Source organism: Poecilia mexicana, unplaced genomic scaffold (assembly GCF_051168715.1).
Source record: "Poecilia mexicana isolate PSO_F unplaced genomic scaffold, ASM5116871v1 scaffold_20, whole genome shotgun sequence".
Lineage (NCBI taxonomy): Eukaryota > Metazoa > Chordata > Actinopteri > Cyprinodontiformes > Poeciliidae > Poecilia > Poecilia mexicana.
In genome coordinates, this window is record NW_028263389.1 from 15,320,719 (window position 1) to 15,345,338 (window position 24,620).

General features: G+C 39.7%; 4 protein-coding genes across 5 annotated transcripts in view; 2 read left to right on the forward strand and 2 right to left on the reverse strand.

Annotated features, from left to right (window-relative positions):
• LOC106915374 (collectin-12) overlaps nt 1–5,356 on the reverse strand; it is a 32,868-nt gene extending 27,512 nt beyond the window's left edge. The window contains exons 1-2 of the mRNA XM_014982930.2: nt 5,063–5,356; nt 2,343–2,393 (exon numbers count right to left, since the gene is read on the reverse strand). Of these exons, the coding sequence (XP_014838416.1) occupies nt 2,343–2,393; nt 5,063–5,069 (58 nt within the window). The 5' untranslated portion in view covers nt 5,070–5,356. The remainder of the gene's footprint in view (nt 1–2,342; nt 2,394–5,062) is intronic.
• A 4,351-nt stretch (nt 5,357–9,707) lies between these two features.
• Nucleotides 9,708–14,466, forward strand: LOC106915358 (clusterin-like protein 1). Its single transcript, XM_014982904.2, has 8 exons — nt 9,708–9,849; nt 9,947–10,095; nt 10,880–11,050; nt 11,138–11,579; nt 11,661–11,789; nt 12,591–12,805; nt 13,050–13,230; nt 13,417–14,466. Exons 1-8 carry the CDS (start codon nt 9,759–9,761, stop codon nt 13,425–13,427), a joined length of 1,389 nt encoding a protein of 462 aa, XP_014838390.2. The 5' UTR covers nt 9,708–9,758; the 3' UTR covers nt 13,428–14,466.
• A 539-nt stretch (nt 14,467–15,005) lies between these two features.
• tyms (thymidylate synthetase) lies at nt 15,006–17,863 on the forward strand. Of its 2 annotated transcripts, XM_014982940.2 has the most exons (7): nt 15,011–15,375; nt 15,901–15,974; nt 16,068–16,242; nt 16,784–16,885; nt 16,962–17,137; nt 17,226–17,297; nt 17,381–17,863. In XM_014982940.2, the coding sequence occupies exons 1-7, from the start codon at nt 15,144–15,146 to the stop codon at nt 17,516–17,518; spliced, it is 969 nt and encodes a 322-aa protein (XP_014838426.1). In that variant the 5' UTR covers nt 15,011–15,143; the 3' UTR covers nt 17,519–17,863. The 2 variants fall into 2 exon arrangements, with proteins under 2 accessions (XP_014838424.2, XP_014838426.1); XM_014982938.2 differs by having other exon boundaries at nt 15,006–15,375; nt 15,901–16,242.
• Nucleotides 17,806–24,327, reverse strand: enosf1 (enolase superfamily member 1). The gene is made up of 15 exons (XM_014982935.2): nt 24,176–24,327; nt 23,982–24,084; nt 22,662–22,777; nt 22,072–22,158; nt 21,954–21,980; nt 21,805–21,877; nt 20,776–20,814; nt 20,532–20,614; nt 20,328–20,450; nt 20,112–20,246; nt 19,622–19,663; nt 19,403–19,532; nt 18,632–18,731; nt 18,478–18,559; nt 17,806–17,945 (listed from the first exon to the last, which is right to left on the reverse strand). The coding sequence occupies exons 1-15, from the start codon at nt 24,254–24,256 to the stop codon at nt 17,853–17,855; spliced, it is 1,314 nt and encodes a 437-aa protein (XP_014838421.1). The 5' UTR covers nt 24,257–24,327; the 3' UTR covers nt 17,806–17,852.
• Nucleotides 24,328–24,620: the final 293 nt, after the last annotated feature.

Consider the following 24,620-nt stretch of genomic DNA (forward strand, 5'->3'; position numbering starts at 1 on the left):
TACATTTCAAAATTGTGACTGGAGCTGGAAGATTCTACACACAACAGATGTTCCTCCAGCTACACTCTTGTGAACGAAGATCTCAGAAGTTATTGTTTGAATCTGCTGCAGCCATCCTCTAGGGTTGTATTTTTGAAGTGTGTGTGTGCGTGTGCGTGTGTGTGTCTGCTTATCCCCAGTGGGAAGTAAGTAGCAGACCAGTTCGCATGCAAGAGGTCTAAGTGTGCAGCTGTATGTATTGATGGTGAGAATGTGGACTATCTTTTGGTTAAAGCCAGAGTCACACAGATGGCTCTATTGACCATCACAGCTTACTTGGAGCGATGCCAGACCAGTGTGGGCATGGCGAGGTGGAAGCCTTGGCATGAGGTTAACCTACAGTCCTGCATGACATTCTGTAAGACTAAAGTGTGTACTGGGCCTTCTTCTGATGCTTGCATGATGATTTAAAAGCAAGGAATTAACCTATGCGACAAATCTGACCAGTGTTTGCCTTCATGGTTACCAAACAAACCTTCTGGAGTTATTCACAAACTGTCCCGTATGGGAATATGAACATTAATAGGAACTCTTTTTTGTTATTCACCACATAAGATGGTCAGGATGAATTGTTCTGTTTTTCAGAACTGAGACCTGACTGTAGAAACTTGAGACAGATTCAAAACACTCACAGTTTTGACATGTCTGATCATTTTTAAACACCCTCAGACTGTATTGAGGCTGCACTGAATTAAGACCAAGCATGTCAAGAGGAGCTAACTGTTTGATTTCCCAGGAGAGCTGACGCGACAGCTCTAATAGCAGAAGAATGAAAGCTTGTGATGGTTTGCATGCATGCAGCGTTGTTGTGCAACAAAGCCTCCGGAGGGGTGAGGCAGAACCTTGGAGCCAGCTCACCCAAACAGCTGCCCTGCGTCTCGTAGGACACTCGGCAAAGAGTTCGGCGACTTTCTGGCTCTGCTTGAACAGAGTTGAAAAAAAATGAGTCAAAGGACTCGCACGCGCTCGGAGAGAAAGACAAACAGGATGCCTCTACTCAGATGACTGGGATGAAAGAGATTGCGTTCCAACACGGTATAAATCCATCTTTTCCGGTGCTGAGTCGAGCAGAGTCGGTCGTTGCTTAACATGGTCTCTGTGGAGGACCTTTGTCTGAATCTTGGTCTGAATGAGTTACGCTAAACTGTAACACCCTGGATACAGAAACACGGAGGTCTCCAAACCTGTGTTGAATTATCAGAATTACAGTGCGATGGTGGTTTGTGCGATATGTCAGAAAAGTGGAGGAAATGTGTTTTTTTTACGTGTGTTATTTGCAGTGAAGAAGAAAGAAGTTATGATGAAGTTAGTGACGTTTGATGGACAAAACTCATAAGAGTATTCATCTACAGGAGTCTTTCCACTTCAAAAACGCTTTCCAAAAACTGCAGCTTTTTAGGGAATTACCCTTCTCAGCTTCAAAAGCATTTACTTCTAATATTTTTCTGAAACTTTGGATCATTCTGCTGTTAACTGAACAGTTTCAGTCGTATTTAATAGCTAGCATCATAATCAGTGTTAGCAGGAGGCCTCTCAAGTGTCCTCCTGCTAGTATTGTACTTGAAATACATTTTAATGAATCGTTTTAAAGTTTTTTCAATTCTAAAGGTGACATATCCTGTAAAATTGAGGGGAAAAACAAACTAGTTTATTGGACAAAAACTGCAATAAGCTTGTTGCTTAAATATGTATACATTAAACAAAAGGTTTGTGAAGCACCTTTTGTTTCAGCTTTGAACAATAATTCTTCTTCTCAAGTAATAACACTGCTATGACCTTCAGCAACCACCAGAGGGTATTTGTAAAACTAAAAAAAAAAAAAAAAAAAAAAAGCATACCCATAATAAATTTTGCACGTGCAACCAATTTTTCACCCCAGAGGTTTTAATGTGAGTCAATGAGATCTAGTGAGTCAGTAAGTTGATAAAAGACAGATAGAGGAGAGACTCTCTTAAGCCTCCTGATCCGGTTAGCCCTGTCAACATGTACTCCGCCTGCAGTGAGCTGGACCTCACTGCATTTTGAGATCAAATCAGGTGATGTAAACGTCAGCATTCGTGCCAGATATCTGGTGAGGTCCGGGCATACGACGATTTTTGCATCATGTCTCTGAATATAAAGATAATAGTATGTAAGCAACTGTTTAAGATCCGAAAGAGTTAAGCCCACACACTTAGAGTCTGTTCCTGAGGGCAACTTCTTTGAAAAGCCATAAAAGTTTTATAATCAGAGGTCCAAGTGTGCTCGTTTCTCTCCACTACAATTTTAAGACACACTTAAAACAGAAATCAGTTCCCACTCACCGAACCTCTTGTATCCAAAAGACTGTACTTCCTCCTCGTCTCCAAAGTCGTCTGGGGGACATAATGGGGAAAAAAATACAGCAAAAAATGAATCGAATGCTGTTGTCATAAAAAACAGAAACATGGATAAGTTCATGAAGCCAAATACTTAGATTTTTATCTTCAAATTAAATAATTTTTGTGGGGATGCAAGGAAGATTTCTTGTCTTTGTGTTTGTGTTCATGTGTGGGGTTCAGTGGTCCCAGGAACGCCACAAGCTGTGGTTTCTCTGGTTTGTTGACGGTAAACTCTAATTACACCGTGCCACACTACAATGAAAACCGGGACGAAAACACGGAGAGCATTTTGGGTAATGACAGGCAGATGGAGCTGTGGGGAGAAAGATAGGAGTGAGAGGGGAGAACTAATCGATGTAGGAGGTCAGAAGGCGTGAGATCAGATGAAGAGATGCGGATAAAGACTGAATCACTAGTGGATCTCTGTGGCAAAAGTTGTGGGTTTGATTCCAGCTTGCCTCTGCCGTGTACAGGTTTTCCAGTGGGTAATGCTTTTAATACCAAATTGGCAACTGAAGGTGAATTTATGAGTAGGAATCAGCGAATTTGGCTCTAGTGTAAAGCTATTTGTGTGCTAAATAAAATTCAATCCACTTCCTATTCACTTAACATCAGTGTCTTTTACATTGGCTAAGAGTTGAGGTCTAATTGTATCTTATCTTGGCTGTTTGTTCTGGATTTTTGTTTAATTTGTTAACAATTTGATATAAAAGTTCCATTCATCAATTCCCTATACCCGCTTATGCATGCAGGGGTCGCAGGAGAGCTGTTGTCTGTCTCCCGCTGTCATTGGTTGAGACTGGTGCAATAGTTCTCAAACTTTATTTAATAAGTTAATCACATGTTTAGCATGTGTCTTGAAGTTTTTTCAATCTATTTAAATATATAGCAAAACACAAAAAAAAACAAGATATTTTGTGTTGACATGACAGCCGGAAAGGCAGCAATCATTTTCATTTCGCTTAAAATCAACAAACCCTTTGTTTTATTGACATTAAGTAACATTTTGAGGTGGAACAAATGTGATGTAATGACATTGAATGCGACTTGAAGACTAGACAGTCAAACTCCATGACAACAGAGTTTATATGTATGTAAATAAATAACTGTGTCATCAGCTTAGAAATGGGGAGAGCCATCTGATTAATTTCACCCAATGCAATTCACAAAAACCTTTGACTCCGATACAGACTCTTGAGAAGAACAAGCCGTTAAATACTTTTTACAAATCTATAAAAAGTGCAGCATAGCGGTCCTTGACACTCAAGGCTTCCACAAAGTCACTGAAAGTTTAGCTGAAGCAAACCAGACTAATTGGGAGACAGGATATTTAGTTGGTTGTTTTACAAGTACAGACTTAATGACCAAAATTTTACAACAGTAGAATTTGTACTTGGTGTTGTCATATTTAAAAAAAAAGAGCAAAAAGTATCCTATTTCACTGCACAGTTTGTTGAAAAAAAGTAATTTCAGCCACGGCTTTTCATGTTCATCAACTTATATTGATAAGGATAAGAAACGCCGTTTGGTTTTCGAATGGACTTGGGATCTTCCCAGATAGAAACCAGCACCTGCACTTGATTTACTGTTGTCCATCTCAAAATATTCTCCTCGCTACTTCTCTTTTTAAGGTTTTTGAAAACCAAAATGAATGTGTATGAACACTCTATTGTTTTTTGGGGGGAGGGCTTTCAGCCATACCTCTAGAGTCATTTAGGGTAAAGCCAGTGGGGCTTGGGCCAAAGTTAGGAAATCAGGAATTTAATAATCAATAATGAACCATGAACAATCCCATAGAATGTTTTTTTTTTTCTTAATTTCCTGCAGGAGCTAGCTTTGCTACTTTGCTAATGCTTGCACTAACATTGCTAGTAGGTTAGTCCAATTATTTATGTTTCATTAAGTAAGTTGGTACATGCCAGTTCTGCATGATTATACAGTTGAAACCAGACACATCTCCATTTTCCCTTCAGTCTGATTTTAAGTAAGACTAAATAAACTTTTCCTGTTTTAGATCATTTAAGAATACCAAAATTATTTATATTACTCAACACCAAAACACTGAAAGAGATGTTTGTTTGTTTGTTTGTTTGTTTTGTAGGGATTTAATCCTTCCACAAGATTCTCAGAATAGTTTGCTGGAATTATGGTCTTTGCTTTTAGATAAATGGATTGTTCATTGCTGAGTGGACTTTGGTTTGGTGGTTGATATCCACATTTCATACGGAGACACTCTCATTTCTTGGACACATAACCTGACTCTTTCTCTATGTGAATAGAGTTTGCATAGTTTGAACATGTGAAATAGAACCCAAAATGACCCAAACTTAGATTATCAACTCCACTATTCTCTTTCTGATATCTTCACTTATTTCTTTTAAATTTCCAATGATGTCATTTAAAAAAATAGGAATGTATTTGACGTAATATGTTAAAGTTCAACCACAGGCGTGTCTCTATTTAACTCAAATTGTGCTAATTGACCTGATGTTGACAAGTCTCCAACATCATCTGAGATTTGACAAGTTTGTTTGTTTTTTTACCACAGAGCTACATCACATTTATCATTTGACAAACGTATTTTCAGCTTAAACAAAAACTCAAACTACGAATACATTATAGAGATAAGGAAGCATGAAACTGTTTCGCTCCACGGTTCGTACCTTTCATGGCGTTTCAATTGCTCGTTGAGGTTTGTAGAAGCGATGAGGATCTCAATCACTTTCTGCGCATCTCCGCATCCAGTGCAAAGGAGTTAACTTTTTCACGCTCAGAGCAACACCTTCCTCTTTGCCTTAACACTCTGCGAAGTTATACGCCTGAGCTCATGTCCAGCTCTGCATTTAAAATTCCATCGTCTCTTGATTTTCCGCTCGCTGGGGTTCAGAGGAGCTCCGGAAGCTGCACTGATGATCTGAGGATCTTATCCTTCGGCGCTGCGCGGAGAGGAGCCGAGAAGCTTGCGCTGAAAGCAAGTTAACCAAATCAAGGCCTAGACGAGAGTTTCATTTGCTGCTGTTAGTTTCAAAATAAAGCTCAGTCTAGCGACCACGTCAGGAAGATTGTATTTCATTCTTAGAACCAATGCATTGGTGAATTATATCCTGTCATTTTTAGCCTTACTTTAAAATTTGAACTGTTTGCTTTTGAGAGGCTATCTAAAGATTTCTTATGAGATTGATCAATTATATAGACACATCAAATTCCATTTCTAATACATCTGTCTATATTCTGAATTAATCAAACGTGTTTAGTAGTTTTTGTTTTTGTTTAATTTATATAAATATAGTTTTATTATTTTAAAACTAAAATAAGGAAAGTGTCTGTCCATGTGGATTGTCGGCTTGTCCAGGTGAACCCCACCCCTCGGCCAAAGACCGCTGGATAGAGGTAATGGACACTACAAGGAAAAGTGAGCAAAGATAATGGGTGGGTCATGGATGGATAATTACGCTTCGTAAAGTGTATGCGCAGCTTCCATTATTAATAATCGCATCTGGCCGCGTGTAGCATACTGGGGATCATCCACTAGAGGGCGTAACAAAAAGTAGCTTCAGTTCTGGAGGAAACTTTGCTAGAGATGCAAATTACGGTGTTTGCGTTATGTGTGTCGTTAATGTTTTTGGGTCCAACGACAAAAGCACCAGTTAGTTAAAAGTATCCGTCTGCGTGTAAGTTTAAAAAGTAAATGTCCAACCTCTGTGAAACTTTTGTTTTGTCAGCTCTTCCGTTTCCGGTATTTTCCGCAGTATTCTCTAGAACTTGACTTGTTGCTTCTGCATTACAGTCCAGTCTCCTCCTGTTGGAAGACGAGGCTCCAACGAGCGGCACTGCAGCCTAAAATCCATCCGGAGATGAGTTTAACGGCGGGGGGGATGGCCGTCATGAATGTCCCCCAGGAGAAAACCTGGTACCCATTACTGTGTTTCAAGGACATTTTATGCCGAGTTCCTGTTTTTACATCATCATGTTTAAAAAGGCACAAATACTAGTTAATAGCCAGAATAAGTAATAAATGCAGCCTACACATTTTGTAACTTTTTTTTGACGTTTGCTAATATTCTTTATGTCTTTATAGATCAGAAACCTAATAATACTTATCCGTTATACCTATTCTAAATAGATGAATGAGCAAATAAATTTTTTTAAAAAGTCTTTGTATCTTGTCGATAACAATGTTGTCAATGTTGAATTGATGGAATATTTGTAATAAAAAGTGTGTGTGTGTGGGGGTGTGTGTGTGTGTGTGTGGGGGGGGGGGGGTTTATAAACCTAAAAACCTGCAAAAATATGTAAAACAGAAAGTTTAGCCCAATTCCTATCGAAATATATGTTGTGATTTTATTTAGTGTTAAAACCTAAGTCCAACCAAAAATAAATAAATAAATAAATTAATTAATTAATTAATAAATACATTTTTGCATATTCACACAAAACTGTTTTGGTTATATATTCACATGCACAAATAAATACATTTTAATTATTCTTAATACACAAAGATGATTTCTCTTTTTTTTAACCCTGCAATGAATTTTATTGAACAACATTATCGGTGACAGACAGATGGCCTCCCTAAAGCAACCGAAATGATCCCTGTCTCATCAAGGTTATAAAATAGAGCGTCCACCAGAAACCACTTTCCTTTAATTCTTCCAGGTGCTGTGATAATTCCAACACTTCCTGCGTCTGCAGTCTGTCCGGCCTACAGATGCAGCTCGATGATCAAAGGTTGAATGCCCAGCTGCATCCCTGCGGGGCAAACAGGAAGCAATACAGAATGCACGCTGTTGTATTGATATTTACTGATGATAATTCATGTTGACAAAAGTTCAAACTAGCTAATTTATAGTTTAGGATTTAGAAAACCTTGCTCTCATTTCTTCTGAACTGTATTCTTTATTCTATTTCTCTCTATTTCTTTTCCAAAAGACTACAAAGTATGCCATATATCAGATTCCAGACCAACCTCTCAAGGACAAATACACTAATTTCTTGTTTTTCAAAAGGCTTCAAAACTGTTATCCCGCTGTCAGTTATAATTTCAGCAGCAGGTTTGTGTTAGGGCTCAAAGATTGTGTTGAGATGATAAGAAGCAGATGCAGGGTCAGATATCTTATAGGTTCCTTCTGCTGGCTTTCACTCAAGGGTCTCGGATCTCATTTGCTGGGTCAAGGCTTTTCAGCAGCGGATTCGGATTAAAACAAGGCTCCAAAACGGCAGAGGAATTCCACATTCACCATGCAGCTTACATGAGAGGATATTATGAAGAGAAAGTATGTCAACTAACATTTCTGAGCTGGTGGAAGGAGAGGGAAATTGATGCTGCAGGCTTGAATGACAGGAAGCAGAAAAGCACCTTTCAAATAGGATTTCTAAAGTATTTAACTCCAGATTCCTTAAAACTCAGGCCAGTTAAATAAAAAAAAAAAACGGTTCATACTCCAAGAAAAATTTTTATAGCTGTTAAGAGTCCAACAATTTCAGTTATGCAGCACGAAAAGGTTGTGTGTGATATATTGCTTGTGGCTTTCATGTTATGGCTGCACAATGTTGCACAGATCAGAATGCATTTTCTTTCCTTTGTGGCTGGTTGCATGGCTCCATCTGTATCTGAATTCTTGTGCACCTTCTGACACACACAAAAAAAAAACTATAAATCAGAGTAGGTGGAACTGAAATAAAATCACACATGTTGAAGGTCTTGTAATGATTATTAGGTCATATGGATAAGTCTTATGCCAGTATGGACTGGGACTCCCTTGAGCCTGAGTACAGAGGCAATTTGAATCAGAGAAACTGAACCAGAGAGCGACTCTGCATAAATCTGTGCCAAGTCCGCCCACAGCTGTTGTACCCGGTCTTTGAAATCGTTCACACTGGCACTGGGTCAGAGTTGATGCTTGAGCTGGTCCCACACAGATGATGTTGTTCAAAGACTGGAGGCTCTGTAGGACTTTGCAGGACTTCAGAATTATTCCATGGACACACATTCCATTTGGAAAAACATTTCAATGTGGGGACTGTCACTTACTGATACCGATCTGAAGATTGGTACACTCTTCAGTACCGATCTTCGTACTGAAGAGTACGAAGATCAGTACAAAAAAGTCAACCACTAACTTAGTTCATAAAAATGGTTTCTGTGACTCTATCTGTATCCCTCAGAGAAGAGAAAGAAGACGCCCACAAATCTAACTAAACGTCCAGGTCTAGATCTAACTCTCTGTCAGAGACAGATTCTCATGATGCTTTCCCAGAGTGTCCAGGATCTGGGAGCATGCTAAAGAGAGTTAGAAAAATACAAGCCAACTGATGAACGTGAGTATGCAATAGACATGTTTTATGCTGGACATTAAATAAGTTGTTTCCTTGTCTCCCAGTAACACGCTCCTCTTGTCCTGCACATGTGGTGGCCTCTAAAGTAGAAGCTTAGCCACTGTCTGAGACAAAGGAAGTAGGTGCTGGGTCTCTGCAGGAGGTCGAGGCTTACCGTCAGCCTGTTGGAGATTAGAGTGTAAAGTTTAACCTGAGGAAGGTCCTGCAGTCTGTTACAGGCAGGTATGTGCAAGAGACAGACATGTAAACAACTGAGCCTCACATTAATGTGTGTTAATGCCGGTATTACGTTGATCTCTGGGTATGCTCCACACATAGCACAAATACATTAAGAGGATCTGTGCTGCTGAGTAGCTCCACAAAAATAGAATACAGGAGGCAGACTCTTCCACTCTCACCCATCCGAGAGGACCTGCAGCTTTCACTCTGAGTCTGGTTTATTCATCAAGGTAAAACTCTGGTCTACTCTGTTTCTCCCTCTGTGTTGCATAGAACTTAAATTAACAAATAAGTAAAGCATTAAAAGCAGCAGCTAATAATATACAGGTTCTCCAAAAGAAACAGAATTTTTTATTTATTTTCTAGCCAAAGAAGTCATTTGAACTTTTGCATTATGACATTTTATGTTAGTGTCTAAATGACTTCACAGACATTATCAAAGCTTAAATGTCTGGAATGTTCTCTTCCTGCATCACTCAGAAATGTTGCATATTTCCAGAATACTTATGAAGTAAGACAATTGGTCACACAAGTTGCATTTAATGCATGTATTCCTACCATTCCTACTGTGTTGCAAATGTTTAATGTTTTGAGGGAAAGGTTTGAGAAATGGCGCCACCTTGTGGCCACCTTTTCAGAAATTCTGCAGTTTTGAAATATAAAAGAATCCACACTTTCCACATATATTTTGAGTTAAATGTCTTCAAAAGTTCCCAGATTTGCAATGTACATAAGAAACCTCTGCTTTATCCAACAAAAAATAAGTGAAATTCTACAATTTTTTTTTGGATGTTTTAAAACAGGATGAGGAGGCTTCTAGTTCAAATCCTGTGCATCACTAAAATTTTCCTGTGTTCTGCTAATTCTCCTTCACTGAGTGAAGACAGCCTGACAAGTAAGGTCTCCCATTACAGTAAATAATTTGACTGTGAAAAAGGGGGGGGGGGGGGGAGAAATCAAGGACAACTTAATTGCTTCTCTGATTTGTGTAGATCTGTCTGCAGCCGGCGAGAAGTATGTGAACGAGCAGATAAAGGAATCTCTACTCAGAGTGAAGCAAGTAAAAGAAAAAATGGAGAAAGAAGAAGAGAAGCACAAACACCTGATGGAGGAAGTGAAGCACAGTGGAGACAAGAAAAGGGTATGATTTATTTATTTATTTTTTTTGTCATTTAATAACAGTTTTGCATTTTAGTGGATGAAAGTACCAGCCTCTGATAACAGGTTGGAAACTAAAGAATCAATTATTTTTAATGATCATTGAATGCATCATGCAGTGAGAAAATTATTGCTACAAGAAGAAGACTTAAAGTAGTCTATTTAATCTATTTTCTATTTCAGCAACGTGTCTAAAACGGGAACAAGAGCAAGCACAACATGTCTTAGCAGCCGTTTAAAGGAAATCTGTATTTTGGCATGTTGTCTGTTCATCCAGACTGTTACAATAGAAAGTTGGACTTTACCAGGTGCAGGTCATTTTCCTTACTTACTGTTCAGTACTTTTGCAGTTTTAAAGTTCTGAAAAAAAAAAGTTATAATGCTGAGATTTAAGTTATAATTCTGAGATTAAAGTTGGAATCCTCTCATTTATTAGTGTCCCTTATCCTCCTCCACAGACGTCTGACACACTCATGATTAAAATTACAATTTGTATCTTGAAAGCTTTGACAGAGAAAAAGCGCTGCAGTGTCATGCTTGTCTTTTTGCTTCTTCTCAAAGCAAATTATTGTTCTCTGCCTCCTAAACAGCAGAGCCACAGAGAAACCACAAAGCAGTCAGAGAATCGTGAATGTGGGAACACAGCTTGTGTAGGATAAATGAACCGTCTACAGATTTATATGTTTTCTGTTCTTTTTAGAAGAACAGGCTTGGCTGCATGCCAAACTTCTGGCTTATTAAGCGGTGTCTGTTGGGGGTTGTTTCAGGGGGCCATGCAGCTGGCCAGGGAAACGGAGCAGAAACTCGAGGAGGCCGAGCGGCAGTGTCGAGATTTAACTAAGTCTTTCTTTGGGGATTGTCGGCCTTGTCTGGAGGATTCTTGTAAGGCCTTCTTTACCTCTACATGTCGCCGTGGCTACGCGTCCTTTGTTTTTAAGGTTTGACTTCACGCTTGAAAAAGTCTGGCAGAAAGTGATGATGACGCATAACAGGTGCTGACCTGAAAAATCCCTCTTTGTTTTCAGGTTGAGGAATTTTTTAGGAAAACGGCCTCCCAGCTTGAGGCCACAGAGCTGAATTCAGATAAGGTTAAATCTGGTTCAGCTGAGAGCCAGATTAAAGAGGACGAAACAGACGTGGAGCTTCTACAGGCCGATGCTGCGTTCACTCAGCTGCTGTCAGACATGAGTGACTTGTACAACCACAGCATCGGTCTGATGAAGAGCTTCCAGCACGTGCTTGGACCCTCCCTTCTCGAAGCCTTCACCTCAGAGCTCCAGTCGGGGTCTACCTCTGCATTGCCGGATGAATCTGATGGTGGATTTTTAAGAAGTTGGGGTTTGGACCGCGTCTTTTACTCAGCATTTGAGTTTGGGAAAGATGTGCTGGAGGAATTGAGCTCCACGGTGGAGGATGTCTTCGAAGAGATTCAAGAAGCTGATGAATATTTCCACCACTCAAACAGAGGTATCTGACACGTCCTGACGCATTATGTCTTTATCTGTTTTATGCCAGCAAAAATGACAAATTCCTTATTAATGTCCAAAGATGCAGAATCGCTTTCTTCTTTTGGACAGCATCCAAATGGGTATCTGTGCCGAACGCTCCGCAGACAGGCATCAGAGTGTTGGCAGCTCCAAAGCCTGTGTGAGACCTGCGGAAACAATCTGATAAGAGGTAAATGAAGTGCTGTTTCCTAGCCCTTTGTTTGCTTAATAAATTGATTTAACTAAACTAACTAAAATTGAACTGCTTTCTTTCACTGTAGATAGAACAAGAACCATGATAAAAAGAGTTATGTTAACTTTCTGACATAGAGGCACATGCAGCTGCCCCCTGACCTTTTTTTCCCCCACACATTTTATCATGTTACAATAAACATATTATATTCAGATTTTAAGTGGTGGGTTAACAGAAAGTAGAGCATGAAGTGAAAAGAAAGGACAAATGGTTTTCCAAGATGTTTAACAAGAAAAATTTTAAGAGAAAAGTAAAACAAAAATTGTCTTCTTCTCGTTGTGCTTCCTGTGAGTTGGTTCTATATTAGGCTTTTATTTCAGTGAGTTCATACATAAATGGTAAAAATTTGCGCAAAAGTAAAAATAAAAAAAATAAGAACATCGAAGGACAGTTGAGGTTCCATGATGCTGCTGGGGTACTGAGGTGCAAAAAAGACTTAAATAAGTTAGCTAAAACCTTTATACAATTTTTATAAAATTGTTTGAATTGTGTTTTTATCGATACAATTATCGTTTTGCACAACATCTGTGGGCGCTGTTAAGTTTTAATGATAACAGCACGACCTCAGTCCTGTTTCACAAGAGAACATACGCAACCCAGACCGAATAGCCCGCAATGGTATAAATAAGATGGACTGAAAAGTTCCCAGTGATGTTTTAAACATTATAGGATTTCATAATAAAGTTTTTTTTTTTTTTAACCTCGATTTGATCCTTTCATTAATGTTTCTGCTCACAGAGTGTCCCCGACTGCAGCAGCTGCACTCTGAGATGGAAGAGATGCATACCCTGCTGAACGTCTCTCGTCTCCAGTATGACGACAGGCTGCAGCTCGTCCGCAGACACGCAGCGGGCACACAGAGGTGGCTTGGGGACACCAGGGACGAGTATGGCTGGATCAGCCGGGTGGCCAATGTCTCTGGGGCTCAGAGCAGCATCTTCAGGGTGATCGCAGTACGTCTGGAGAACAACTTACAAAGCAAAGTGTTGCTTTTCGTTCTTTCTTGTTGGATCGCAACATCAATTCTGGAGAGATTTGCCACTTATAATGAGTGAATATTCAGCATCTGATGTTTTTTGCAATAAAACACTTTCAAAAATGTTAATAATACATAGTCTCTTTATTAACAGAAATCTTAAATAAGCTGTTTTTATTTAAATAGTGAGATGATGCAGGTGTACTCTGATTATTCTTCAGGTGAATCTGCAGCAACAACTGAGGACTAACAGCCCCAGAGATGGCAGCAGCGTGGTTGTGTCCATATTGGATTCAGCTCCTCTAACTGTATCGGTCCCAGCAGATCTGACGGTAGAGGATCCTGCTTTCATGGAATATATTGCTCACCATGCTCTGACACTCTATAAGCAGCAAATAAGGGGTAAATGTTCTTCTTAATTCCCATGATGCACTGTGTGTCACCTTAGAACACCCTGAAATCAAAGTTAAAACACTGCGATTATAAAAACTCTTAGAATTTTAGATACTTTAATGCTAAAATTGATTTTTGTATCTCAGTCACATTGAACAGAAATCAAAAATGTGTTTATTTATTTTTTTCTTACAGGAACGAACTGACCACCCATTTCGGAACAAATTCCTCTGAAGATGGGAAAAAAAATGCTCAGTCCAGTCCACTCATCTTGTCTAATTTGAAGTTTATGTCACTAAAACAAATTGCGAAAGCTTTTCAGCTTCTTGGCTTTTCATTGATAGATTTTGAATTGCTTTACAGCAGGGGTGTCAAAGTCAAATGGACGGAGGGCCAAATAAAAAAATTAGCTACAAGCCGAGGGCCGGACTGATCGAATGTTCATTGAAAAGTTTTTAAATGACGCATATAGTCTAGTGAACCTAATTGAACCTACTGAAAACCTAACAAATATATTCCAATATGATCAGATAAATAAAGCAATATTTTCTTATGGCTCTGTCAGTAATCTTTAATTTTCAACAGACACAACTGAAATATTTTTAAAATATAATTGGATTGAAATACAATAAAATAAAGTGCAAAAATCTATTAATCCACATATGTCAGAGTCAAGGCATTTAGATGTGTCGCCGGCGACACATCTAAATTTGCAGTACCGTAATTCCGCCACACGTAGCGCTAAGTGGAAAAATTCCAACGGTTTCTGAAAGGGGAGACGTTGCACTTTCCAGCAAGTATCGGGTTAATACGGTAACTTCGCAGCTGCAGCTGCAGAGAGTGTAATTAATCCGGGGGGCACTCGTTTAATAGACGGTATATTTCGGCAATAACTTGGTGGATATTGAAAGTTCCGGTTGTTATGGATACATGGGTAAGTACATCATCTCACAGAACATTTAAAGAACTACTTACAGTTCAAATAAGGAAGATATTTTTTTTCAGACGGGGTGCCGGCTTGCTGCGGTCTGCGGGCCGGTTCTAATAATAAATCAAGATCATCCCAGGGGCCGTAAAAAACCTTCTCGCGGGCCGGATGTGGCCCGCGGGCCTTGACTCTGACATATGTGCTTTACAGTATACTATCTGATGCACTGATTATTATTCCTTCTTAACGGGCCAAACTTTTCATCAGCATGATCCTCAGCAATGACATGAGGAAAATAAAGAAATAGAAGAATCACACCTTGAGTCATCAACTTTTATGCAAGTTAAAAAAAATAATAATAAAAAAAATCTATCCGTATTGGGGTTGTATGGAGCATAGTGATTAGTAGCATTCCAGAACTGGGGTGCCACCATTTTACACAATAAGCATCATGCAACTTCTGTTTTTTATTTGTTTTTACAGTGCCACGCTAATGCAGTGTAGATAACCTGTTAACTATATGTGAAATGTTATTCTGCAATAATATATTTGTAATATTTTATTTGGGCAAAAAAATACTAAAACATAGCAAAAGTTTGTTTTCTCCAGTGAGGATTTTCTTTCTTTCTTTCTTTCTTTCTTTCTTTCTTTCTTTCTTTCTTTCTTTCTTTCTTTCTTTCTTTCTTTCTTTCTTTATTTATTTTTGCATAAAGGTCATGGGTGGCGGGAGAGATGTGGGAGGTAACGGAAATTGCCTTTTCTCATTCGGCCAAAACAGGTAAAGTCTCAGGGGAGGGAGCCCCACCTTCCCCCCCGTGGCTCCTCCCCTTCTACAGGGCTTCCTGTTGTCGGGCCAATAGGAAGCCCGGTATTGCCCGGGAAATTTTGCCCGGGGAATACAAGCAAACACGCGGGTTCGTGACTGTCTTGATTAACTCAAGAGGCTCGGACTCTGCTCCGTTAACCGAAGCAACCTCAACTTTTATCTGTTAAAATGCCTGCAACCTCTGAAATACACACCGAGGAGGTGCGGAGAGATGCCGCCTCTCGGACGGACGAGAAGCCTGCAGTGGAGAAAGAGGAGAAGAAGTTCGGCTTTCTGTGTGATGAACGCGGATATTTGAGTCTGGCGGAGCACATCATGGAGCACGGCTGCAGGAAGGGAGACCGAACCGGGACAGGAGTCCTGTCTTTGTTCGGAGCTCAAGTCCGATACAACCTACGAGGTACAGACCAGCTTTAGCCTATATGTGTGTGTCCAAACACAGTCGTGTAAGGAATGGATGAATGAAAATGCAGTACAGGTGCAGAGATGGTAAGAGACAATATTTTGAGTTACTAAGATCTAAGATTTAGAACAAAAAGGGATTAGGACATTGGCGGCTTTAGTTTAGTTTTCCAAAAAGGTGAGAAAATTAGAGTTCATGAGAAGATAACCAAGGCGAGGCTGTTACAGACTTGGAATGACAGAGCTGTGCCCTACCTAAATGTGGCTTTTAATGTGGCCTAGTCAAAGACCAGACCTGCACTTTGGCTAGGCTGGCTAGGGTTGAAAAAAAAACACCACACAATATTTTGTTTATGATGGAATAAAGTCAGAAAAAGTCAAAGGTGTGTGAAGATTTATTTTTTCAAAACACTAGAGCTCCCTTAGGTCAATCAGAGGTATGAATTTAGAATTGCGATATAAAAAGCATGCATATTTGAGCATTATTAGCAGTTAATCTGTTTCACTTTTGTTTTCTTTGCAGACCAGTTCCCATTATTGACAACTAAGAGAGTTTTCTGGAAAGGCATCCTGGAGGAGTTGTTGTGGTTTATTAAGGTGACGATGATGGGGAAACCCCCTCTTGATTCTTCATTTTTCAATGTTTCACCAGGGCTAACGAGGCTGTTGCATTTGTTTTGTACGACGCAGGGATCAACAAATGCCAAGGAGCTGTCAGAGAAAGGAGTGAAGATCTGGGATGCCAACGGGTCCCGTGACTTCCTGGACAACCTGGGCTTCACAGAGAGGGAGGAGGGGGATCTGGGACCTGTGTATGGTTTCCAATGGAGGCACTTTGGTGCAGAGTACAAGGACATGCACACAGGTACTGCACTGTTGCAAAGCTATTAGAATAACTTCAGTGGGATGTTTAATTAATGTTTGACCCATAAAGTCCACTAAAGCATATCATATGATGGTCTTTTTTTAATGAAAATACATTTTCTCACTTTAACTGCTTAACTTTAATAATATATTTAATCTAATTTGTTATCAAATCACTTAAGTGGTCTACGAGAAACAGGACCTGCAGCTGTTATGGTTCACTGCAGAGAGCTGAGCCGGCCCACCCTCTAGTTTTTGCTATATTAGATACCCATCATAAGTCAGCCAATACACACTTGTTTATTTAAATGAAACAAAAATGGAAAATAACTAATTAAGTCCATGGACTGTATGAAAATATAGTATCCCTTTTTTCAAAATACCTACTACTACTATTACTGTATGCCTTGAATTAACCTTAAAAGCTACAGTAAACCTCTTAAGAACTACTGTATATTTGCTAAGGGTTCTTTCTTTAATTACAGGATCCAGTTTGATTTTCATTCATCTAAATGTGTTGATTCCCCCCGCGCTTTCAACAGATTACACAGGACAAGGTGTCGACCAGCTACAAAACATCATCGACACCATCAAGAAAAACCCGGAAGACCGACGGATCATCATGTGCGCCTGGAACCCCAAAGGTAAGTCGAGGTTACAGGTTTTTTTTTTTTTCTTCTGTTATTTGTTTTCTGATTTGAACATCCTCGGTGTCTGCAGACCTCCCCATCATGGCGCTGCCCCCCTGCCACGCCCTCTGTCAGTTCTACGTCTGCGACGGGGAGCTGTCCTGTCAGCTGTACCAGCGCTCCGCCGACATGGGTCTGGGCGTGCCTTTCAACATCGCCAGCTACGCACTTCTCACCTACATGATTGCACACATTACGGGACTCAAGGTGCGAGCGCCGCGCAAGCCTCTCGATTCTTGTTTTAATCTGCAGACGTGTTGTCCAACGTCTCATCTCGCCATCTCGTCTCTCGCAGCCCGGTGACTTTGTCCACACTCTGGGAGACGCTCACGTCTACCTCAATCACATCGAACCTCTGAAAGTGCAGGTGGGTTAGGTCGATCGGTTCAGCTCAAACATTTCTTTTGCTGCGTTTGATTTCTTTTTCATGCGATCTCTTCAAATGTGCAGCTCCAGAGGGAGATTCGCCCTTTTCCAACACTAAAAATCAAGAGGCAAGTGGAAAGCATTAATGACTTCCAGGCAGAGGACTTTGAGATCTGCGGCTACAACCCACACCCCACCATAAAGATGCAGATGGCCGTGTGAGACCTGAAATTGGCCGTGTGTGCCTTTTAAACTTAAGACTGTGGTTCCCACAAGGCTATGTTTTGCCTAATTTAGGGGGAAAATTGTTCTTTTGCTCCAGAAGATGTTTTCTACTGTTTGTTGGTCTTGACTATCTTTTTTTCTTTCCTGTATTATAACTGATAAATTATCTAATTCTGTAAAAAAAACAAAAAAAAACTTTATGATCAACCTGATTCGAAACAAACGAATCACAAGAACCCTCCAAATTCTTTGCGTTTGACAACGCTCTGCTGATTTGAGGTAAATGATTTTAAAGTGAGTATTTAATAGTGAAATGTTGACAATAAAGTCCTTATTTGTTGAGTTGTAGTTTCCAAACGTCTCCTTCCGGGTACTCATGTCTCTTCACTGATGACTCCAACATCTCACAGGAATAGCCGGGATCCTAAAACCAACAAGCACCACACAGATTCAGTGCCTTGTAAAAGTATTATTCACGCCTCTAAACCTTTCCACACATTTGTCAATTTACAGCTACCAGCCTAAATCTATTTTGAGTGATGGACGAGACCAGAAAACAATGAAAGAGTTGCGTCTTGGTGTTCAGCCACCCTGAGTCGGTGCTTTGTAGAACCACCTTTTGCTGCAGGTCTGGCCGTGCCACTGCCTGACAGAAATGTTTAACCATTCTTAGCAAAATGGCTCCAGTTCAGTCCGACTGGACAGATTAATTAGATTTAGATTTACTATATGCTGTGAGGTGAACTGAGAAGGCATTTGGTTGCATTGTTTTTAGACTAAAGGGGGCCAACTACAATTATATGGCAGTTTTTTTACTTGTAAAATGTTTTGTAAACCTTGCCACATTTTTTCTTTCCAATTTTCAAATTTGCAGATCTTTGTCTTGGTCCATCACTTAAAACCCTATCGTCTTTCGGTCAAATATTAAACGACGAGTGTTGTTGGGATTTCTTTACCTTCGGGGTCAGGTAGTGGGCGTTTTGTATCACCGCAGGACTGGTGAAGTGTTCGTGGAGATGGTCGACATATTCACACATTCTGCAAAGGCACCGAAGGGTTGTTCAGACGGTACCGGCATGCGTGGCAGTCGGTAATTAAAACGCCTCTCACCGGCCGCTGAGATCCGCCGACACGCAGATGTAATCAAACAGGATGAGGTGCTGAACCAGTTCACACAGACCGACTCCTCCAGCATGAGGACACACAGGCACTGAAAAAACAAACGGTTACACAATGTTATTTAAAAACATGATGGATCCACTGATATAAAGACACTGGAGCAGGGTTTAATGTTTACACTTTGTACTTGATACGTGATGAAACAGACAATTGATAGTCTCAACTTTGATATTCAGTGACATTGCAACATTATTCAGCACCGAAAGGAAACTATCTGGACGCAATGGTCATGTTTATACAGCATAATTATCAGTTTGTACAAAACAAGAATGATTAGTGTCTTTGACTGTAATATGCTTCTGCAGAAATGTAGCCTTTTGAAAAAGGCATTAAGAGCATGTTTAATACCTGTCAATGTGCAAAAATGACTTTCAATCTTTTAATCTGACAAATGAGCCTCGTCAAATTGCTACTTGAGATTTGCTAATTGGAACTGAATGAGTCGACTGAACTTGACTGCATTGTATATGAATTCTAACTGAACTGGATTGTGTGTGTTTTAATCCAAATATAACTGGGCTGCAGTGAAAATAATTTCACTGTATGCGAGTTACTAACGAGTTTGTTGGGTGGGTTTGTGTTGTAAAGTACCCTGAAACGGTTTATTGTGAAGTGAGGCCATACAAATAAGCTGACTACATTATTCCAGAGCATGGGTCTCTGAATGATGCGTGACTGAAGACAAGTTGTCCTGCTTTTTACCTTTGAACTTGTGGGCCATCAGCAGCACAGCCAGGTTTTCATTGACGCTGCCCAACCGGCAGCTGTCTATTTGAACAAACTGCAGCGCCGAAGCCTGCAGGAACTGCTTGAACATCACCCTGTTGTGACACTGCAGAATAAAAACCAAAATCGTTACTGAGGAACAAATCTAGTTGTTTAGCCTTATTTTAAGTGCGTAGAAAACGCTTGAACTCCAACCTGCTCGCCTGAAGCCACTCCAATCCCAAGAGGAGCCAAAGCCTGAGAAAAGAGATTATTCATTTATGATCAAAGACGAAAAAAAAAAAAATCATGTTAAAGTTCTGACCTAGGTTTTCATAATGTTTTTTGTAAATTCTTACATTTAATAAAATTATTAATTCATATCACATTTGTTCATATTTATTCATTTTTTAAACGATCTTTAATATAATTTATCAAGGTTTAGTGATATGTCGAAATGTGCAGTCCTTAAACTAGCTAAAAAATTTTAAACCTATCTAGAAGTACGTGGCCTACACTGATTTTGCATTTCAAAGCATTCTAGATATAACTAATCCACAAGCAAGTTAAAAACTCTTGTAAAAATAACAACAAAAAAGTTATGAAGTAAGCTTAGAGAAACAAACTACAACTAAAAACAATACACAGAAAACCACTATCTGGTTCAACGTGCTGTTAAATACATATTTATGAACATTTCTCTCACCTTAGAAATAGCAGCATGACCCAGGATGTCATCCGGAGAAGTGGGCTCCTCGATCCACAGAGGTTTGACCTCCGCCAGTCTGGTCACCCAGCTGATGGCCTCGGCTACGTCCCATCTCTGGTTGGCATCAATCATCTAACACGAACATATTTCGTAATTCAACAAAAACACTTCACTGCATGGTTAAAAGTGGGGAAAAAAACCCCAAAAACTTACCAATGTGTTACTAGGCCCAATCATCTGCCTGATGAGACGACACCTCCGGATGTCGTCCTCTAGGTCAGCGCCAACTTTCACCTTAAAGCGGGTCCAACCGTTTTGAAGAGCATCCGCGCAAAGCTGGAGAAACAACATTATTAAAACAAAAATAAACGAGACACTCCAATGTGTGGAGACGCAGCAGGTTGTTGTGGAGTCCACCTGTTTGAGCTGGTGGTCTGAGTATCCCAGCCACGCACAGGAGGTGGTATAGGCAGGATAACCCTGGCTCATCATAAGGTCCTCTGGCAGGTGAGAAAAGTCATTGCAGTTAAAGAGTATTACCCACAACAGACCTCAGCGAGGATATTTAAGTTAACAAAAAGTGCTCGACTTAGAGCCAAAAGAGGTTTTTCAAGCGAAATCCAATTTAGGGGTGAAATGAATGGCTCTTCTGTTTGCTCACCTCTCTGCTGCTTTCCCTCTTTTGCATTCACAAGTATGCCTGAAAAAGCAGAAGGGAGCAAATAAAGGCGACTAGTCACATTAAGAAAAACAATGAAGAGTTTACCGCATCTCATTAACAGATATAATGACACATTTGAACCATTTTTTTTAGGTTGGACTAATTTTACAGCATAAAACAACAACTTAAAAAAGAACAAGAGGGCTGCACAAGTGTTAATTTAAAGTGATGAACACAGGAGGCTTTTTGGAAGTCAAGGGAATTCATTTTATCTGATTTGTCCATCTCTACTTTAATTTTGATGCATGTTTAGGACCGCAGTCCTACAGGACCATGCAGTTGACGATGTGCTGACATCAGCAACCGTCTGACCCAAACGATCACCCTGAGAGGGAAAGAAATCCAGCAACCACCAAGGTGCACGCTTTGTTGTCTTTCTGCCAGACCTCCAAGTGGAATTGCAGCAAGTGAGTAAAATAATGAAAATCAAGGACAGTTTATTCAATTTCACCCCAAATCTGCAGCTAACTGGTTGGAAATTGAACACAGTTAGGTGCTCCAGCAAGACATTGTGCCAAACAGACATCAAAAATGGACTTTTGAGCAGATAAAGCAGGTTAACATTACTATTCTGGAAAGTTCAAACCCTAACTACACTGAAGATATGTGGCATAGGTTTTAAGGCAAGGTCTGAACAGGGGAACCAATCAATAAAAAATATATATAAATTTAGTAATGTAGTCAAACATCCAACAGGATTGCACTGGAGGCTTCTTTGTGGTAAAGAAGTCTCTCTGCAGCTTTCTATGGGACATTTAGCCAGATATTAAGGGACATATGTTTATATTCTTTAGCTTTTATGTATAATTTTGAACCTGTTTGAATAAGAGACAGTCTAGAGCAAATTCAAACTTGTGAATCCAAATATTGTATTTTGTCTTTAAAACCCCCAAATCAATGCAGATTCATGTATACGAGTGGACGAAAAGCCCTGACCGAAAGGCCAAGTAGTCCTCTAACGTGTCTCACCAAGAGCTTCCTCCTCTGTCAGGACATCGGTGATGTATCTGAAGTCAATGCAGGAGACGACCTGCTTCGGATCCTGAATCGACACACGACAACATATCTGTCCCCGGTGATCGCATCCTGGACACAAATCTGATTTATCTCACACTCACCATGTCGACCAGCAGCTTCCACAGAGGCTACAGGGAAATAGCGACAGTAGGTTGTGAATCTCGAGCCTCGCTGACAAACTGTGAATGTTATCATGAGAGCCTGATATGAAGGTCCCACCTTGCCCTCCAGCCGAGCCCACAGGTCCCAAACAGCATTGAGAACGGCAGCGGTGGCCAAGTGGATCACTCCTTTCTCTGGACCCAGCTACGCCAGCCAAGATAAGGTATTGCAGATGCTTTAATGAAAGCAATACTTTATATTTGATCTCTAATAGGGTGTTGTTTAGGTTCTACAACAGATGTGAATAAAGAAAAACCTGAATTCAGGAGTTCCAGCTCTGTTGTATTTGTTTGTTTCTTCAATTTTGTCCAGAATAAAAAGATTCAAAAAATGATAAAAATAAATACAAGCATAACATTAGCTGCATTTATTATTAGATCTTTTCTTTAAAGTATGAAAAGGAAAAAAAGTCTGTATAACCAAAAGATTTGTGCTTTATTATATTGAACATAATTATGAACAGAAAGTTTTGCTTTTTGACTGGAGTCAATAAACTGAGAAATAAGTAAACTGTTTCATGATAAAGCTGCACCAAAATCTCCTTGGTTGCAGCATTAATCCTCTATGAAATCTGAAAGCGAATTTCACACAGCAACCACATTCAAAATCTAAAAGCCTTTGTGTGTTTCAGATCCATCCCAACTTACCCATCTCATTTGGCCGTCACTCGTCAGCAGCCGGTAAAAGTCTCGAAAGTTGCTCACAATGTCTTGCAAAGATTTCCCAACAACCAGTCCTGCTAGAGCCTGAACGGCACGCACCACTGCAGGAGTTCAAATGGTAAAACACTGCAATAGAATGCATTAATGTGTGCATAAAGGCTCCTACATTCCGCAAAGTACATTTGAATATTTAATCCAACAGAGGTCTAAAAAAATGCACGGACTGACCACAAGGTGGCACTGTTGGTTTTGACAGGAGAACAGAAAAGCTTTCTTGCAGCAATGTTAGAAACACACCTATCCAGAACCTGTTAGTAAAATAGGTTTTTAATTAAATTAAAGAATTATTTAAACTATTCTTAATAACCAGCTACAAATAGTACTGAATAACAATAATCAAATTTGAAGTTTTCCATGTGTTATATATTACTTGGTGATGACCTCCAGGTATTTGAGGTTGGATGGCCTCAGCCATTATCCTAATCATTGTCCTATCTGATACATTCTCGTTCTGATTCAAACCAAAATTCTACCTGGACCACAGCGAAACTTTCAGTCGGAAACAAACTGCAGCTGAAAACAATACATTGACTCCAAATCTGCCACAGATAATTCTGGGTTCACAAGCTCTTTGTCTCACAAAGACAGAGACAATTGTGGATTTCTAGATTGAAGACACAAACAAAAACTAACTTGTGAGAAATTTTATAAAGTTTCCCTAACTTATTTTAAAGGAATTGTTAAGGTTACTAAACCAGTTGTTTCAACATATTTGGGATTTTTCTTCTCTGAATACTCAAATTAAATATCAGGGTTTTTTTTTTTTTTTTTTTTTTTTTTTTTCTAAAATGAAATTATTTTATTTCAATGAAAAGGCTCATTTAAAGCTTTCAAAAAATTGTCAACTTTAATTGCCAAAATATTTCTTTTATACGTTTCCTATATTATTTCAGAATGGGTGCACATATTTCAGTTTAAATGTCACAAATAAAAAGATGTTATATAAAAATATTTCGGTCAGACTTGTGAAAATTCTTATTTGTATCTTATATGTTATATATTATTCTTGTTCTTTCAGTATTACCTTTACATATTATCTATGTACGTTTACATTGTGCCTAAAATGTGTCGTTTTCTCTATGGCCTCTGTTCACCAATCAGCACGAGCGGTCAATCTTGCTCAAATCCAAAGAAGATTAAAAATCCGAGCTTCTTAAAAGCACTTGAATGCAGCACCAAGTTAAACTTCTGGTCACGTGAAACACAACACGCAGTGACAGTCTCCAGAACTGCTTCAACTCTTACCGATCTCAGTCCCTTTCCCTAAAGTGAAGGTGAGCCCGAAACCTTTCAGCCCACTGTCCGTGTCCAGAACCACGTAAGCGGCCGAGTAATCCGGGTCCGTGTGCTGCAGCGTGGACAGGAGACAGCGCACAAAGGCCTGGTCTTTAACTGAATCTGAACTCAATCTGCTCGATGTTTGTGCATGAACGTCTCACCATCGCATCTGAGCCGTGCTGCTCCAAAGACGTAGGAAATCTCACGTCCCTCACAGTCAAATTGGTTATTTTTTGCAACATTTTTGCACTCAAATTAACTAGTCTCTTGCAATGGTTCACTCTCCAGTCACCTGCGGATTATAATCCCACCCACTCCCTCACCACACCGCCATTGGCTAAAAAGACACAAACCACGATTTAAAGAAACATATCAAATTGTCTCAAAAGGGACATATTCCGTGTAAAATCAAGTTTTTATTCTACAAATTGAACATATGATTCCCCACAGGTTAACGCCTCAAGATGCATTCTGATTTTATGATACAAAGCCCTCATTGTAAGGGCCTGTGCTCACTTTTCATCTTAATACAATCCTGCCGAGTCCATGAAAGAGCAACATTAAGAAAAAAGAAAATAAACATTAAAAACATCCATCCAATGTCTT